The sequence below is a fragment of the Rattus norvegicus genome, chromosome 1 (genome assembly GCF_036323735.1).
Source record: "Rattus norvegicus strain BN/NHsdMcwi chromosome 1, GRCr8, whole genome shotgun sequence".
In the NCBI taxonomy this organism is placed as follows: Eukaryota; Metazoa; Chordata; class Mammalia; order Rodentia; family Muridae; genus Rattus; species Rattus norvegicus.
In genome coordinates, this window is record NC_086019.1 from 149,174,601 (window position 1) to 149,194,686 (window position 20,086).

The window sequence follows — 20,086 nt, forward strand, 5'->3', positions numbered from 1 at the left end:
GACAACCAAAGTGCAGATGTTTCACTCCTTCTTAAAAGGGGGAACAAAAATATTCATAGAATAAGATAAGGAAAAAAATTGGAGCAGAGACTGAAGGAATGGCCAATCAGAGCTTACCCTGTCTGGGTATCCAGTCCATATACATATAGCCACTAAACCCAGACAATATTGCTGATGCCAGTTAGTACATGCTGACAGTAGCCTGATATAGCTGCCTCCTGAGAAGCTGAGCCAGAATGTAACAAATGCAGGGGAGAATGCTACCAGCCAATGGTTGAAGTGAGAAAGGGGTCCTAATTGGAGAAGTTGGAGAAAGGATTGAAGGAGCTGAAGGGGCTTGAAACCCCAAAAGATTAACAATACCAAATACCAGAGCTCTCAGGGACTAATCCACTACCCAAAGAATATACATGGACAGACCTATGCCTCCAGTTGCATATGTAGGTGATGATGGCCTTGTTGGGCACCAATAGGAGGAGAAACCCTTGGCCCTGCCAAAGCTGGACACACCAATGTAGGGGACTGTCAGGGTGGGGAGGCAGGAAGTGATGCAAGGTTGGGTGGGAGAATACATCCCAGAAGAAGGGGTAGGGTGTTGAGTTAGGGGGTTATGGAAAAGACAACATAAATAAAAAAGTATCCAATTAAGAAAAAGAAATGTGCACATAAAGCCAAAAGGAAATATTAATACTTTACTTCCCAAGAATTGCCATTCGACGCTGATGATTTTTGATCAGGGACATCACTTATGCAATGGCACTGCCCCTATTAAGTGTATGAATATACAAAATAGTAGGCAGTATATGTCATCTAGGCCCTTGCATTAAAAATATGCCTCTGAAATGATGGAACAGATACACTAAAAGCATGATAAATAGGGAGATCATCAGGAATAAAACAAAATAAATCTTAGTTATGTCTTAGATAGTGAGGGAGAGCAAATAAGAGAGAAAACATGGAGTATGGCGTATTAAGATCTGGCAAAGTATTTCCATACTATGTATTATTTGCATTGCTATACAGCTAAAGACAAATATATTAAACACTCTTACCGCTTGTCTAGATCCCCACTGAACTGTTCATTCTTTACATGTCCAAATTTTGTATAAATAAAAAAAAAGCAATCAATATCTTTGTCTCCATCCCAAAATTTCTTGGTTTTTAATCTCCAAAAACAATGGTTGTCAATTTGACTGCACAAAAGAAAAGAAAGCTCCAGGACAAGAAGTGCAAACAGAAAAGTGAACATCTTTGTAATTTCACCAAGAAAAAATAATTTGTAAACATGCAGCAAAGCAAGTTACACAGAAAAGCACCTGCCAGATAAGCAAATACATATATCTGCCTATTTTTACTATTGTAGTCACTAACCACTGCATTTATTTGAATTCTTTTCTTCTTAGCTTGCTCTCTGGAGAACTCATCAGCATTCTCAGGCCTTGGCCTCTGCATCTGTGTTCTTATGCCCAGGAGCAAGCAACATTCAGTCATTTTGTTTAAGGATCATTCTTCAATATTATTTATGATTCTGTACCTATCAGTCAACTTGAGGTCTCTAGGCAAGTACCCTCCTGGGTAAATTGTAAAATCACAATTTTAAGTACTCAATGTAGATTATATTAGACATACTAAGCAAGTTTGAGATGGAACTTAAGAAACCACCATTCCTAGACAGAGTGTACTATAGACATAGAGGTACCATGCCCTAGAACACCTGTGATATGGAATGTATTGTCATATATTTTGTGTTCATACATCTATACACCCACAGTACACACACACACACACACACACACACACACACACATGAACAACATGTACATGCATATGCACACACACATTCACTCATACTTGATTGTCATTATACTGAACTAAATCTCAGAAAATGGGAGATATTAGAGAACCAATCATCCTCCTGAAATCAGAAATATCTAGCAGCTTTTCAATATCAAGCCAGAATCCAAAACACAATTTGACTTCTGTGCATAATCTGGGTCTCATTTCCCATGAATTGATATCTTAAGATCTGACATTTCCCTAACTGAAATAGTACCTTTACTAATTATTTATTCTTTTTTATATGAACAGAGTACTACCTAGAATGGAATCAGTAGTTTTAGAATAAGTTCTTCCTCGTCATAAAGAATACATCTGAATTTCTTTCCCTTTTCTTTTTAGGAAATATTATTTCTGAGTTTATGGTTTTCTCTTGTTGGAAATAGCTTGTTTTCTCAAATCATATATTTTGATCACATTTTCCCTTTATTACTTTTCTCCTTTCCTCCCTACAAAACCTCCTATTGTTATTCATCAACTTTCTGTTTCTCAGAAAATAAACAGATATCTAAGGTCTTAGGGATAATTAAGATAAAACAAAATAAAACATTACATAGTCAATAACTAATCCCTGGTAATTGGGAGAAACTTATAAACATTAAGAAGAGAACCCACAGGAGCACATGAGAATCACAGAGCTACTTGTTTTGAGACTCAGAAACCCCATAAAAAATAGTAACTTGTAAGCCATATTGTTTATGTAAAGGATTTGCATGGTAGAAGAGAGAATGGAAAATATACTAAAATAAATAAAATTAGTCCATAATGAAAACATTGCCAAATATAAAGAAAACATTGTACATTACATTATGAAATAAGATACTCCAAAAAATATACTTGAGTTTCCTTTCTATTTACCATCTAATACTGGCATGAAGTCTATCCTCAGTATAATTGTTCCCTCATATCAAATCTGGTATGTCTCATTTTGAATAAGCCAAATTATCATTTAAAAGTACTTATCAATTGGTGATTGCTTTTCTCATAGGAATAGGAATGTATGTTCACTTTTTTCTTTTGTTTTTAGCTTTGGGCACCTATCTGATGAAGACCAGTGAAAGTCTTGTACATGGTGCCCAGTTTCTCTATGTCCATATGGACATTTATCAGGTTGATTTAGAGGATCTTCCATCTTCTTTGGCTCTCATACTCTGCCTACCCTTCTTGAGATTTCTCTGAGCCCTGAGTAGAAGAATTTGATAGAGATATTGAATGTAAGGCCAAGGATTATTATAAGGTCTCTCATTCTGCATAATGTCTAGCTATGCTGTATTTATCCTCATCTGCTGCAGGAGAAAACTCTGACATTTTCTAAACAAGGTACTGATCCTGAATATAGTGAAGGAGTCAGTTTATTGATTCTTTGCTTTGCTTTGTCACTCTATGCATTTTCTATCTTTCTCTCTGGCTGCCTCTGTCTCTGTCTGTCTCTCTGTTTCTCTGTGTTGGTCTGTGTCATCTCTCTCTCTCTCTCTCCCTCCCTCGCTCCCTCCCTCCCTCACTCACTCATTTTTCCATTCTCTCCTCTCTCTCTCTCTCTCTCTCTCTCTCTCTCTCTCTCTCTCTCTCCCTCTCCCTCTATCTCTCTCCTTCTTTCTCGCTCTGTCCTCTGGTGCCATAGAATTAGCATAATTTGTAGGCAGCAGACCTATCCATTCCAGGACACCATTGTTGAACACCTGGCTTCAATAGCGTTCCTTACTCATGATGGGATATTCCAAATCTACTTTCTTGTATCCTTAAATCTTAAACCTAGACTACATTTCCAAAGCTATCAATTTCTGCTACTTTCTGGGGCTTGAACCTGTCCTTCCTGATTATTTATAAGTTAACTAATGACCTCGCGGATCCCTACCCGCAGCTCACTGCTCCCAAACACCGTGAGAGAGAAAGAGCTCACTGCACGGACAGGTGGGCACTCCTGAGAATGCAGAACGGAAGAGACCACCAACACTGCCCACCCCTGCCCACATCCCCGGCCAAAGAGGAAACTGTATACGGCCTCTGGGTTCCCGTAGATAAGGGTACAGGAGCAGCAGGTCCCCTGTGTCTGAGACACCACCGGAACCTGAAGGGACAGACTGGATATACAGTTCTCTGCACCCAAATCCCGTGGGAGGGAGAGCTAAACCTTCAGAGAGGCAGACATGCCTGGGAAACCAGAAGAGACTACACCCTGGTGCATGGGGACACACCAAAGGGCGGTGTATGTCCTCCTGATTGCTGCCCTCTCAGAGAGCTCATAACCAACACCCCACGAGCAAACTTGAGCCTCAGACCACAGGTAAGACCAAATTTTCTGCTCCAAGTGAACTGCCTGGTGAACTCAGGACACAGGCCCACAGGAACAGCTGAAGACCTGTAGATAGGAAAAACTACACACCCGAAAGCAGAACACTGTTCCCATAACTGGCTGAAAGAAAAAAGGAAAACAGGTCTACAGGACTGCTGACACACAGGCTTATAGGACAGTCTAGCCACAGTCAGAAATAGCAGAACAAAATAACACTAGAGATAATCTGATGGCGAGAGGCAAGCGCAGGAACCCAAGCAACAGAAACCAAGACTACATGGCATCATCGGAGCCCAATTCTCCCAACAAAGCAAACACGGAATATCCAAACACACCAGAAAAGCAAGATCTAGATTCAAAATCATATTTGATCCTGATGCTTGAGGACTTCAAGAAAGACATGAAGAATTCCCTTAGAGAAATGCAGAAAACATAAATAAAAAAGGAGAAGCCTACAGAGAGGAATCACAAAAATCCCTGAGAGAATTCCAGAAAAAAAAATCAAACAGTTGAAGAATTTAAAAATGGAAATAGAAGCAATCAAGAAAGAAGACATGGAAACAACCCTGGATATAGAAAACCAAAGAGGCAGCTCTCTGCTCCCAGACCCGGTGAGAGAGAGACCCAACCGCCTGGTCAGGTGGGCACTCCTGAGGCTGCAGAGCGGAAGAGACCACCAACACTGCTCACCCCTGCACACATCCCTGGCCCAAGAGGAAACTGTATAAGGCCTCTGGGCTCCCGTGGGGGAGGGCCCATGAGCGGCAGGACACCTGCCTGAGACACCGCCCGAACCTGAAAGAAACAGTCCGGATAAACAGTTCTCTGCACCCAAATCCCGTGGGAGGGAGAGCTAAACCTTCAGAGAGGCAGACAAGCCTGGGAAACCAGAAGAGACTGCTCCCTGCACACACATCTCGGACGCCAGAGGAAAAAGCCAAAGACCATCTGGAACCCTGGTGCACTGAAGCTCCCGGAAGGGGCGGCACAGGTCTTCCTGGTTGCTGCCGCTGCAGAGAGCCCCTGGGCAGCACCCCACGAGCGAACCTGAGCCTCGGGACCACAGGTAAGACCAAATTTTCTGCTGCAAGAAAGCTGCCTGGTGAACTCAAGACACAGGCCCACAGGAACAGCTGAAGACCTGTAGAGAGGAAAAACTACACGCCCGAAAGCAGAACACTCTGTCCCCATAACTGACTGAAAGAGAGGAAAACAGGTCTACAGCACTCCTGACACACAGGCTTATAGGACAGTCTAGCCACTGTCAGAAATAGCAGAACAAAGTAACACTAGAGATAATCTGATGGATAGAGGCAAGCGCAGGAACCCAAGCAACAGAAACCAAGACTACATGCCATCATCGGAGCCCAATTCTCCCACCAAAACAAACATGGAATATCCAAACACACCAGAAAAGCAAGATCTAGTTTCAAAATCATATTTGATCATGATGCTGGAGGACTTCAAAAAGACATGAACACACTTAGGGAAACACAGGAAAACATTAATAAACAAGTAGAAGCCTACAGAGAGGAATCGCAAAAATCCCTGAAAGAATTCCAGGAAAACACAATCAAACAGTTGAAGGAATTAAAAATGGAAATAGAAGCAATCAAGAAAGAACACATGGAAACAACAATGGATATAGAAAACCAAAAGAAGAGACAAGGAGCTGTAGATACAAGCTTCACCAACAGAATACAAGAGATGGAAGAGAGAATCTCAGGAGCAGAAGATTCCATAGAAATCATTGACTCAACTGTCAAAGATAATGTAAAGCAGAAAAGGCTACTGGTCCAAAACATACAGGAAATCCAGGACTCAATGAGAAGATCAAACCTAAGGATAATAGGTATAGAAGAGAGTGAAGACTCCCAGCTCAAAGGACCAATAAATATCTTCAACAAAATCATAGAAGAAAACTTCCCTAACCTAAAAAAAGAGATACCCATAGACATACAAGAAGCCTACAGAACTCCAAATAGATTGGACCAGAAAAGAAACACCTCCCGTCACATAATTGTCAAAACACCAAACGCACAAAATAAAGAATATTAAAAGCAGTAAGGGAAAAAGGTCAAGTAACATATAAAGGCAGACCTATCAGAATCACACCAGACTTCTCGCCAGAAACTATGAAGGCCAGAAGATCCTGGACTGATGTCATACAGACCCTAAGAGAACACAAATGCCAGCCCAGGTTACTGTATCCAGCAAAACTCTCAATTAACATTGATGGAGAAACCAAGATATTCCATGACAAAACCAAATTTAGACAATATCTTTCTACAAATCCAGCACTACAAAGGATAATAAATGGTAAAGCCCAACATAAGGAGGCAAGCTACACCCTAGAAAAAGGAAGAAATTAATCGTTTTGGCAACAAAACAAAGAGAAGAAAAACACACAAACATAACCTCACATCCAAATATGAATACAACAGGAAACAATAATCACTATTCCATAATATCTTTCAACATCAATTGTCTCAACTCCCTAATAAAAAGACATAGATTAACAAACTGGATATGTAATGAGGACCCTGCATTCAGCTGCCTACAGGAAACATACCTTAGAGACAAAGACAAACACTACCTCAGAGTGAAAAGCTGGAAAACAACTTTCCAAGCAAATGGTCGGTAGAAGCAAGCTGGAGTAGCCATTCTAATATCAAATAAAATCAATTTTCAACTAAAAGACATCAAAAAAGATAAGGAAGAACACTTCATATTCATCAAAGGAAAAATCCACCAAGATGAACTCTCAATCCTAAATATATATGCCCCAAATACAAGGGCACCAACATATGTAAAAGAAACCTTATTAAAGCTCAAAACACACATTGTACCTCACACAATAATAGTAGGAGATTTCAACACCCCACTCTTATCAATTGACATATCATGGAAACAGAAATAAAACAGAGATGTAGACAGACTATGAGAAGTCATGAACCAGATGGACTTAAGAGATATTTATACAACATTCTATCCTAAAGCAAAAGGATATACATTCTTCTCTGCTCCTCATGGTATTTTCTCCAAAATTGACCATATAATTAGTGAACAAACGGGCCTCAACAGGTACAGAAAGATAGAAATAATCCCATGCGTGCTATCAGACCACCACGGCCTAAAGCTGGTATTCAATAACAATAAGGGAAGAACGCCCACATATAAGTGGAAGTTGAACAATGCTCTACTCAATGATAACCTGGTCAAGGAAGAAAGAAAGAAAGAAATTAAAGACTTCTAAGAATTTAATGAAAATGAAGGTGCAAGATACCCAAATTTATGGGACACAATGAAAGCTGTTCTAAGAGGAAATCTCATAGCTCTGAGTGCCTGCAGAAAGAAACAAGAGAGAGCATATGTCACCAGGATGACAGCACACCTAAAAGCTCTAGAAGAAAAAGGAGCAAATACACCCAGGAGAAGTAGAAGACAGGAAATAATCAAAGTCAGAGCTGAAATCAACCAAGTAGAAACTAAAAGGACCATAGTAAAGAATCAAGAGAACCAAAAGTTGGTTCTTTGAGAAAATTAACAAGATAGATAAACCCTTAGCCAGACTAACGGGAGGACACAGATAGTGTGTCCAAATTAACAAAATCAGAAATGAAAAGGGAGACAAACTACAGATTCAGAGGAAATTCAAAAAATCATAAGATCTCACTACAAAACCCTATATTCAACAAAACTTGAAAATCTGCAGGAAAGGGACAATTTCCTAGACAGATACTGGGTACCGAAGTTAAATCAGGAACAGATAAACCATTTAAACAACGCCATAACTCCTAAGGAAATAGAAGCAGTCATTAAAGGTTTCCCAACCAAAAAGAGCCCACGTCCAGATGGGTTTAGTGCAGAATTCTATCAGACCTTCAGAGAAGACCTCAGAACCATACTATCCAAACTATTCCACATAATTGAAACAGATGGAGCACTACCGAATTCCTTCTATGAAGCCACAATTACACTTACACCTAAACCACACAAAGACCCAACAAAGAAAGAGAACTTCAGACCAATTTCTTTTATGAATATCGACGCAAAAATACTCAATAAAATTCCAGCAAACCGAATCCAAGAGCACATCAAAACAATCATTCACCATGATCAAGTAGGCCTCATCCCAGGCATGCAGGGATGATTTAATGTACGGAAAACCATCAATGTGATCCATTATATAAACAAACTGAAAGAACAAAACCACATGATCATTTCATTATATGATGAGAAACATTTGACCAAATCAACACCACTTCATGATAAAAGTCCTGGAAAGAATAGGAATTCAAGGCCCATACCTAAACATAGTAAAAGCCATATACAGAAAACCAGTTGCTAACATTAAACTAAATGGAGAGAAACTTGAAGCAATCCCACTAAAATCAGGGACTAGACAAGGCTGCCCACTTTCTCCCTACTTATTCAATATAGTTCTTGAAGATCTAGCCAGAGCAATCAGACAACAATAGGAGATCAAAGAGATACAGATAGGAAATGAAGAAGTCAAAATATCACTATTTGCAGATGATATGAAAGTATATTTAAGTTATCCCAAAAGTTCCACCAGAGAACTAATAATGCTGATAAACAACTGCAGTGAAGTGACTGGGTATAAAATTTACTAAAATAAATCAGTAGCCTTCCTCTACATAATGGAGAAACAAGCAGAGAAATAAATTAGGGAAATGACACCCTTCATAATAGTCCCAAATAATATAAAGTATAGTGGTGTGACTTTAACCAAGCAAGTAAAAGATCTGTACAATAAGAACTTCAAGACTCTGAAGAAAGAAATTAAAGAAGACCTCAGAAGATGGAAAGATCTCCCATGCTCATGAATCGGCAGGATTATTATAGTAAAAATGGCCATTTTACCAAAAGTGATCTACAGATACAATGCAATGCCCATCAAAATATCAATACAATTCTTCAAAGAGATAGACAGAACAATTTGCAAATTCATCTGGAATAACAAAAAATCCAGGATAGCTAAAACTATCCTCAACAATAAAAGGACTTCAGCGGGAATCCCTATCCATGAACTCAAGCAATATTACAGAGCTATAGTGATAAAAACTGCAAGGTATCGGTACAGAGACAGACAGATAGATCAATGGAACAGAATGGAAGACCCAGAAATGAACCCACACACCTATGGTCACTTGATTTTTGACAAAGGAGATAAAACTATTCAATGGAAAAAAGATAGCATTTTCAGCAAATGGTGCTGGTTCAACTGGAGGACAACATGTAGAAGAATGCAGATCGATCCATGCTTATCACCCTGTACAAAGCTTAAGTCCAAGTGGATCAAGGACCTCCACATCAAACCAGATACAGTCAAACTAATAGAAGAAAAACTAGGGAAGCATCTGGAACACATGGGCACTGGAAAAAATTTCCTGAACAAAACACCAATGGCTTATGCTCTAAGATCAAGAATCGACAAATGGCATCTCATAAAACTGCAAAGCTTCTGTAAGGCAAAGGACACTGTGGTTAGGACAAAATGGCAACCAACAGATTGGGAAAAGATCTTTACCAATCCTACAATGGATAGAGGGCTTATATCCAAAATATGCAAAGAACTCAAGAAGTTAGACCGCATGGAGACAAATAACCCTATTAAAAATGGGGTTCAGAGCTAAACAAAGAATTCACAGCTGAGGAATGCTGAGTGCTTGAGAAACACCTAAAGAAATGTTCAACATCTTTAGTCATAAGGGAAATGCAAATCAAAACAACCCTGAGATTTCACCTCACACCAGTGAGAATGGCTAAGATCAAAAACTCTGGCGACAGCAGATGCTGGCGAGGATGTGGAGAAAGAGGAAATCTCCTCCATTGTTTGTGGAATTTTAGACTGGTACAACCATTGTGGAAATCAGTCTGGAGGTTCCTCAGAAAATTGGACATTGAACTACCCGAAGACCCAGCTATACCTCTCTTGGGCATATACCCAAAAGATGCCCCAACATATAAAAAAGACATGTGCTCCACTATGTTCATAGCAGCCTTATTTATAATAGTCAGAAGCTGGAATGGACCCAGATGCCCTTCAACAGAAGAATGGATACAGAAAATGTGGTACATCTACACAATGGAATACTACTCAGCTATCAAAAACAATGAATTTATGAAATTCATAGACAAATGGTTGGAACTGGAAAATATCATCCTGAGTGAGGTAACCCAATCACAGAAAAACACATGGTATGCACTCATTGATAAGTGACTATTAGCCCAAATGCTTGAATTACCCTAGATGCCTAGAACAAATGAAACTCAAGACGGATGATCAAAATGTGAATGTTTCACTCTTTCTTTAAAAGGAGAACAGGAATACCCTTGGCAGGGAATAGAGAGGCAAAGATTAAAACAGACACAGAAGGAACAGCCATTCAGAGCCTGCCCCACATGTGGCCCATACATATACAGCCACCCAATTAAACAAGATGCATGAAGCAAAGAAGTACAGGCCGACAGGAGCCGGATGTAGATCTCTCCTGAGAGCCACAGCCAGAATATAGCAAATACAGAGGCGAATGCCAGCAGCAAACCACTGAACTGAGAATAGGACCACCGTTGAAGGAATCAGAGAAAGAACTGGAAGAGCTTGAAGGCGTTCCCGACCACATTTGAACAACAAGTCAAGCAACCAGAACTTCCAGGGACTAAGCCATTACCTAAAGACTATACATGGACTGACCCTGGACTCTGACCTCATAGGTAGCAATGAATATCCTAGTAAGATCACCAGTGGAAGGGAAACCCTTGCTCCTGCTAAGACTGAACCCCCAGTGAACGTGGTTGTTGAGGAGAGGGCGGCAATGGGGGGAGGATGGGGAGGGGAACACGCATTAATAAGGGGAGGAGGAGGGTTACGGAGATGTTGGCCCAGAAACTGGGAAAGGGAATAACACTCGAAATGTAAATAATAAATACTCAAGTTAATAAAAAAATTAATAAAAAAGTCAGGTAACTAACAATGCCTTTGTTAACTGCCTATATTGGTGGTCCTGGAAATTTCTCTAGAATCCAGAATGTTTTTGAACTGAGATATATGCTTACATCTGTTCCCCCCAAGTGCTGGTATTAAAAGTATGCATTATACTGAGCCCCAAGCTTTTATTTTCTTTCCATAATTTGAAAGCTTGGTTGAGTGGGGTCTTACCATGAAATCACCACTCATTTATTTTTTTCCATTCAGGATCAGGCTTTTCTTCAAACATTTTCCTAGTATTCATTTTCTTCACAAACTGTGTATATTTTATTAGATTGTCCTTTTTCATTATACATATTTATCAGACTGTCCACTAATAAGCACACAACACAGTCAATACTAGGATTATGTTATATTACTAATGCTGTTAATCTGAAATTCTTAAATTTAGCTTCAGGAAGATTTATTTTAGCCAAGGGCCAGAAACAGTCACATTCTTCATCAAAATATAACAATAAGTGTTTCTAAGCTGTATTTTAATATTCTTCTCTGAACCTCATGTGTCAGTGTGTCATAGTTCATATCACTTTCAGCACAATTGTCTTCCATGTTCATATTACTACGGCCCCTTATGGTCAGCTTGAAAATTCAGTTGCTTTTCCCTACAAAAGTCCCAAAGTTCACATTTCTCATAACAAAAGCACAGTCTAGCTTATCACAGTAATAAAATAGTCCCTGGTACCAATTTCTGTCTTAGAGTTCTATTGATTCAAAGACACAACATTACTGTTGTGATACTTATAAAGGAAAATATTTAATTTCAGGCTAGCATACAGGTTCAGAGGCTTAGTTCATTATACTTATTCTGTGATGCAAGGTGGTAGTAGTCATACGTGGTACTAAAGAGGTAGCTGAGAGTTATACATCTGAATTAGGCACTAGGAAGAGAGAGACCTTGGCTTGGCTTGATCTTCTGATACTACATTTATTCAAACCATCCTAACTTTCAGCCTGTATCCCTTACATCTCTTTTGTCTTATTGCTCTAGCTAAGAGGTCAAATACTATATTGAACAGGTATGGAGAAAGAAGACAAAATTGTCTTATCCCTGATTTTATTGGAATTTTCTTCTCCTCCTGGTCCAACAATCCACCACACAGTTGGCAAATCCCATACTTCCTCCCTGTCCCCCTGAACTCCCTCACTCATCTCCACTAGGATGTCTCCACCTGACCCACCCCAGCAGACCTCTAAACTTCCTGAGGCCTCCAGTATTTTGAGGTTTAGCTGCAACTTCTCTGACTGAATCCAGACCCAGTTGTCCTCTGTTGTATATGTGTTGGAGACCTCATCTCAGCTGCTGTGTGTTGCCTGGTTGGTGATCCAATATCAAAGAGATCTCAGGGTTCCAGGTTAATTGAGATGGCTGGTCCTCCTACAGGATTTCCATCCTTCTTAGCTTCCTCCAGCTTTTCCCTAATTCATCAAGAGGGGCAGCAGCTTCTGTTCATTGGTTAGGTTCATATCTTCATCTGACTCAGCTGCTTGTTGGGTCTTTTGGAGAACTGTCATGTTAGGTCCTTTTTTGTGGACACCCCATAGCTTCAGTAATGGTTTCAGGTCCTGGGGGCCTCCTTTTGAGTTGGATCCCACTTTGGGTCTGTCACTGGACCTTCTTTTCATGTGGCTCTTCTCCAGTCCATCCTTGCATTTATTTCAGACAGGAAGAATTATGGGTTAGAGCTTTGACTGTAGGGCGGCAACCCCATCCTTCATTTGATGCCATGACTTTCTGCTGGAGGTGGATTCGATAAATTTCCTCTCCCCACAGTAGGACCATTTGTCTAGGTCCCCACCTTTGAGTCCTAAGAGTTTCTCACTCCACAGGAGGTTTCTGGTACATTCTAGAAGGTCTTTATCAATGCCCTTCCTCCAGAGGTCTCTTGTTTCCATTCTTTCTGTTGACCCTCAGGGATTAAGTATTTTTCTCCACCCAATAAAAGATCATGTTCTCCTTGCCCCCAACACCCACCCCCTTTCATTCCCTGTCTATTCCTCCCTCCCTGCTTGTGGTTTCTTCATTCTTCACTAAATTCCCAAGTGGAACTGAGACATACTCACTTGTGCCCTTCAACTTTGTGACCTTTTTGAATTCTGTGGACTCTATCTTGGATATTCTCTATTTTTTTTATTTTTTGCTAATAACCACTTATTAGTGAGAACATACCATGCATGGTTTTTTTTTTGTTTTTGTTTTGTTTTTGGCTATGAACACCTCACTCAGGACGACATTTTCTAGATGCATCCATTTGCCTGCAAAACTTAGGATGTCATTTTTTTGGATATTTTTATTTACATTTCAAATGTTATTACCTTTTCTGGTTTCCCAAACCCCTTTCCCATCTCTATCCCCTTCTACTATAAGGTGTTTCACTCCCCATCTATGCCTGATTCACAATATTACAATACACTGGGGGTACAAGCTTGGCAGAACCAAGGGCTTCTCCTTCCATTGCTGCCCAACAAGGTCATCCTTTCCTACATATGAAGTTGGAGCCATGAGTCATTTCATATACAGTCTTTAGGTAGTGGTTTAGTCCCAAGAGACTCTGGTTGGTTAGCATTGTTGTTCTTATGGGGCTGTAAGTCCCTTAAGCTCTTTCAATCCTAACTCTATTTTCTCCAACAGTGGTCCTGTTCTCAGTTCCGTGGTTTGCTGCTGACATTCACCTCTGTATTCGGCATACTCTGGCTGTGTCTCTCAAGAGACATCTATATCCAATTCCTGTCAGCATGCCTTTCTTAACTTCATGAATTTTATCTAGTCTTGGTGGCTGTATAAATATGAGCACATGTAGGGCAAGCTCTGAATAGCCATTTATTCAGTCTGTGCTCCAACGTCTGCTTCCATATCCCCTACTATGAACATTTGTGTTCCCCTTTTTAAGAAGGAGTGAAGCATCCGCACTTTGGTCATCCTTCTTCTTGAGTTCCATGTGTTTGGTGTACTGTATCTTGGCTAATTCAAGCTTTTGGGCTAATATTCACTTATCAGTGAGTGCACACCATGTGTGTTCTTCTGGGATTGAGTTATCTCACTCAGGATGATATTTTCTAGTTTATTCCATTTGCCTATGAATTTCATGAAATCATCATTTTTTGATAGCTGGGTCATAGTCCATTGTGTAGATGTACCACATTTTTGTCTCCATTTGTCTTCTGAAGGGCATCTGGGTTCTTTCCAGCTTCTGGCTATTACAAATAAGGCTACACTGAACGTAGTAGAGCATGTGCCACTATGTTGTATATTTGGAGCATTTTTTTGGGTATATGCCCAAGAGAGGTATAGCTTTGTCCTCAGGTAGTTCAACGTCCAATTTTCTGAGGAACCTCCAGGCTGAATTACAGAATGGTTTTACCAGTCTGCAATCCCTCCAACAATGGAGGAGTGTCCCTCTTTCTCCACATGCTCGTCAGCATTTGATATCATCTGAGGTTTTTTTTTTTTTTTTTTTTTTTTTTTTTTGTAGTCATTCTGACTGGTGTGAGATTTACACCTCATCTCAGGGATGTTTTGATTTGCATTTCCCTGATGACTAAAGATCTAAAGATGTTGAGCATTTATTTAGGTGCTTCTTGGCCATTTGATATTCATCAGCTGAGAATTCTTTGTTTTGCTCTATGCCCCATTTTTAATAGAGTCATTTGGCTCTCTGGAATAAAAATTATTGAGTTTGTTGTATATGTTAGATATTAGACTTCTATCAGATGTAGGATTGATAAAGATCATTTCCCAATCTGATGGTTGCCATTTTGTCTTAATGACAGTGTCCTTTTCCTTACAGAAGCTTTGCAGTTTTATGAGATCCCATTTGTCGATTCTTGATCTTAGAGCATAAGCCATTGTTTCATTGACAAAATTTCCGGAGTGCCCATGTGATCGAGACACTGCCCCACTATTTCTTCTACTAGTTTGATTGTATGTGGTTCGATGTGGAGGTCCTTGATCCACTTGAATTTAAATTTTGTACAGGGTGATAAAAATGGATAGATTTGCATTCTTGTACATTCTGACCTCCAGTTGAACTGACGCCATTTGTTGAAAATGCTATCTTTTTTTTTTTTCATTGGTTGGTTTTAGCTTCTTTGTCAAAAATCAAGTGACCACAGGTTTATGGTTTCATTTCTAGTTCCTCAATTCTATTCCACTAATCTACCTGCCTGTCTCTGTGCCAATACCATCCAGTTTTCTGTAATACTGATAGAGGTCAGGGTTGGTGATTCCCTCAGAATGTCTTTTATTGTTGAGTATAATTTTCACTATCCTGGGTATTGCAAATTGCTCTTTATAGTTCTATGAAGAATTGGGTTGGTAGGTTAATGGAGTTTGCATTGAATTTGTAGATTGATTTTGGGAAATTACCATTTTTACTATATTAATCCTGCCAATCCATGATCATGGGAGGTATTTCCAGTTTCTGAGATCTTCAATTTCTGTTGGGAGCAATGCCCTTGAAACTCTCCATTATTGATATTAATATTATGGTTAGAATTAAGTATGACTGGGTTCATGGAAAATCCCCAGTCAGCTGCAGAAGACTAATACAATCTGGTGGTCAGAATAATGAATAATGAATAATGATATGATAAAGTTCTGACCTTGCCGAGAAATACATCTGATGTCAAGTTGCCCAATCTGATGACCTGTATGTAACCTTTCTGAAAAACCACCATCCTATTGCCATCAGCTGACCAAACGAGTACTGTGTCCTTGACCTGCATAAATGTTTCCCACTTCCCCCCTCTCTCTGTTACCTCTGTTATGGTCTAAATTCAGCTTTGGGAAAAAATAAAATTGTCGCCTTGATCAGATTCTTGTCTTGACGTCCTTCTTCACGTCTCTTGTCCCCCATTCTCTTCCAGGTACACTCAGCACCCTCGTTGACAAATTTCTTTCTTTAGAGACTTGAAGTTCTTGTTATACAGATCATTCACTTCCTTGGTTAAAGTCACATTGAGGTATTTTATATTATTTGGAACTACTGTGAAGGATGTCATTTCCCTAATTTCTTTCTCAGCCTTTTTATCCTTTGAGTAGAAAAGGGTTACTGATTTGTTTGTTTTAATTTTATACCTAGCCACTTTGATAAAGTTGTTTATCAGGCTTAGTAGTTCTCTGGTAGGAATTTTGGTCTCACTTATGTATACTACCATATCATCTGCAAATAGTGATATTTGACTCCTAATTTTCAAATTTGTATCCCTTTAACCTCCTTTGGTTGTACAATGGCTCTGGTCAGGAATTACACTACTATATTGAATAAGTAGGAATAGAGTGGGCAGCCTTGTCTCATCTCTGATTTTAGTGGGATAGATTTGAATTTCTCTCCATTTCATTTAATATAAGCTACTGGTTTTCAATACATTCCTTTTACTACGTTTAGGTATGGGCCTTGAATTCCTGATCTCTCCAGGATTTTTATTATAAAGGAATGTTGAATTTTGTTAAATGCATTCTCTCAGCATTTGGTGAAATGATCATGTGGGCTTTTATTATTTTATTTTATTTTTTTTAGTTTGTTTACAGAGTGGATTAAGTTGCTGGTTTTTTGTATATTGAACCATCCCTGCATCCCTGGGATGAAGCCTATTTGATCATGCTGGATGATCATTTTGATGTGTTCCTTGATTTGGTTTGTGAGAATTTTATTGAGTATTTTTACATCGATATTCATAAGGGAATTTGATCTGAAGTATTCTTCTTTTTGTTGGTTTTTTGTGTGGTTTAGGTATAAGAGTAATTGTAGCTTCATAGAAGGAATTGGGTAGTGATCTGTCTGATTCTATCTTGTGGAATAATTTGGACAGTATTTGTATGTGTTCTTCTAAAGGTCTGATAGAATTTCTGAATGCTGCTATGATCTTACCTTGATGATAATGCACTGCATCTCTGATCATGTAAGCAAGCCCCAATTAAATTTTGTCCTTAAAAGAGTTTCCTTGGGCATAATGTCTGTTCATACCAGTAGTATATTATATATATATATATATATATATATATATATATATATATATATATATATATATATCTCACCCTGTAGAAAACTTAACTTAAAGTAGACCAAAGACCTCAAATTAAAGACACACTAAATCTAATAGAGCAGAAATTGGGGAGTAGCCTTTAATTCATTGTGACAGGAGACAACTTCCTGAACAGAACAATGTCTCATCCTATAAGATCAATAATTGATGGATGGGACCTCCTGAAACTATAAAGTTTCTGTAAAGCAAAAGACACTAACAATAAGGCAAAACGTCAACCTACTTTTTGGTAAAAATTCTTTGCCAGCCCTACATCTGATAAAGGGCTAATATCCACTTTATAAAGAATTCATGAAAGTAGAAACAGCACTCCAATAACCTAGTGAAATAAAGGGAATAGAATGAAAAAGAATTTTCAACAGTGGAATCACAAATAACTAGAAACACTTAAAGAAATGTTCAATGTCCTCAGTTATCAGAAAAAAGAAAATCAAAACAACTGTGAGTTACCATCTTACATCTCTCACAAGGGCAGATCAAAACTAAAATCAAATACTCAAATGATGGCACATACTGGGTAAGATACAGAGAAAGGGCAACATTCCTCCATTGTTGGTGGTAGATCGAACTTGTACAACCACTTTTGAAATCAATTGGGTTGTTTCTCTGAAAATTGAAGCTAGATCTACCTCTAGACACAGATATACTTCTCATCGGCATGTACCCAGAAGAAACCCAGCTATATCACAAGAACATTTGCTCAACTCTGATAATAGAAGCTTTATTTGTAACTGTCAGAAACTGGAAACAACCTGTATGACCCTAAACTGAAGAATGGATAAAGGAAACTTGATATAGACTGTGCCTGTGGCTGGAGTTGACCCAGTCCCACAGAGCCCTGACCCAAATCCCATGGGGTAGTGAGCTCAACTTTCAGAAATGCAGACAATCCTGAGAGCTCAGGGGAGACCACCAGTTCTGCTCACATTCTTGGCCCAATAGGAACCCCCCTAGATTATTCTGACAGAGAAACTTAGGAACAGTCATGGACAGGATCCTTCTGGTCTTTGCCTGTGCCTAGAGATGAAATCAAGTTTCCAGGAGCTTCTAACACACCTGAGAGCAGAAGTAAGATCAATACTTCTGCTCTGAGGGACCAGTCTGAAGCTCTCAGGACACAAGAAACAAGGAAACACCTGGGGTAGGATTCTGTTTTCTGCCTGTGCACTGACCTGAACCAGTCCCACAGCTCTCTGTACCCAGATCCCAAAGGAACAAAGACAACCTCCAGAAATACTAGCACACAGGGTTATTGGACATCAAGCTACTGTCAGAGACAGAAGACCAGCTAACACCACAGACAACAAGATGGCAAAAGGCAAGCACAAGAAACTAGACAACAAAAACCAAGACTACTTGGCATAATCAGAGCCCAGTTCTCCCACTAAACTAAATCATATACTACATATCCCAACACATTGGAAAAGCAGAATTTGGATTTAATCACAGCAGATTTTATCACATCTCATGATGATGATACAGCACTTTAAGTAGGGCATAAAGAACTCCCTTAAAGAAATACAGGGAAAAACATGTAAAAAATAGAAGATATTAAAATGGAAACACAAAAGTCCCTTAAAGAATTACAGATTAATACAGTCAAACAGGTGAAAGAATTGAACAAAACCACGCATAGTCTAAAAATGGAATAAGAAGCAATAAAGAAATGACAAAGGGAAATAACTCTGGAGTTAGAAAACAGAAAAGAGATCAGGAGTCTTAGACACAAGTATCACCAACAGAATACAAGAAATAAAAGAGCCAATCTCAGGGCAGAAGATTCCATAGAAAATCTTGACAGAACTGTTCAAGAAAATGTAAAATGTTTGCCTCTCCCTTCCCTGCCAAGGGTATCCTTTTTCCTCATTTAAAGAAGGAGTGAAGCATTCACATTTTGATCATCCCTCTTGAGTTTCGTTTGTTCTAGGGATCTAGGGTAATTCAAGCATTTGGGCTAATAGCCACTTATCAATGAGTGCATACCATGTATGTCTTTCTGTGATTGGGTTAGCTCACTCAGGATGATATTTTCCAGTTCCAACCATTTGCCTATGAATTTCATAAACTCGTTGTTTTTGATAGCTGAGTAATATTCCATTGTGTAGATGTACCACATTTTCTGTATCCATTCCTCTGTTGAAGGGCATCTGGGTTCTTTCCAGTTTCTGGCTATTATAAATAAGGCTGCGATGAACATAGTGGAGCACGTGTCTCTTTTGTATGTTGAGGCATCTTTTGGGTATATGCCCAAGAGAGGTATAGCTGGATCCTCAGGCAGTTCAATGTCCAATTTTCTGAGGAACCTCCAGACTGATTTCCAGAATGGTTTTACCAGTCTGCAATCCCACCAACAATGGAGGAGTGTTCCTCTTTCTCCACATCCTTGCCAGCATCTGCTGTCACCTGAGTTTTTGATCTTAGCCATTCTCACTGGTGTGAGGTGAAATCTCAGGGTTGTTTTGATTTGCATTTCCCTTATGACTAAAGATGTTGAACATTTCTTTAGGTGTTTCTCAGCCATTCGGCATTCCTCAGCTGTGGATTCTTTGTATACAGCCACCCAATTAGACAAGATGGATGAAGCAAAGAAGTGCAGACCGACAGGAGCCGGATGTAGATCGCTCCTGAGAGACACAGCCAGAATACAGCAAATACAGAGGCGAATGCCAGCAGCAAACCACTGAACTGAGAATAGGTCCCCCGTTGAAGGAATCAGAGAAAGAACTGGAAGAGCTTGAAGGGGCTCGAGACCCCAAAAGTACAATAATGTCAAGCAACCAGAGCTTCCAGGGACTAAGCCACTACCTAAAGACTATACATGGACTGACCCTGGACTCTGACCCCATAGGTAGCAATGAATGTCCTAGTAAGAGCACCAGTGGAAGGGGAAGCCCTGGGTC

General features: G+C 39.5%; 1 protein-coding gene across 1 annotated transcript in view; it reads right to left on the reverse strand.

Moving 5' to 3' along the window:
• The window catches only part of Vom2r42l1 (vomeronasal 2 receptor, 42 like 1), a 66,665-nt gene extending 65,277 nt beyond the window's left edge, over nt 1–1,388 (reverse strand). Inside the window, exon 1 of the mRNA XM_039101062.2 lies at nt 1,053–1,388. Coding sequence (XP_038956990.1) covers nt 1,053–1,249 — 197 coding nt within the window. The 5' untranslated portion in view covers nt 1,250–1,388. The remainder of the gene's footprint in view (nt 1–1,052) is intronic.
• Between the last annotated feature and the right edge of the window lie 18,698 nt (nt 1,389–20,086).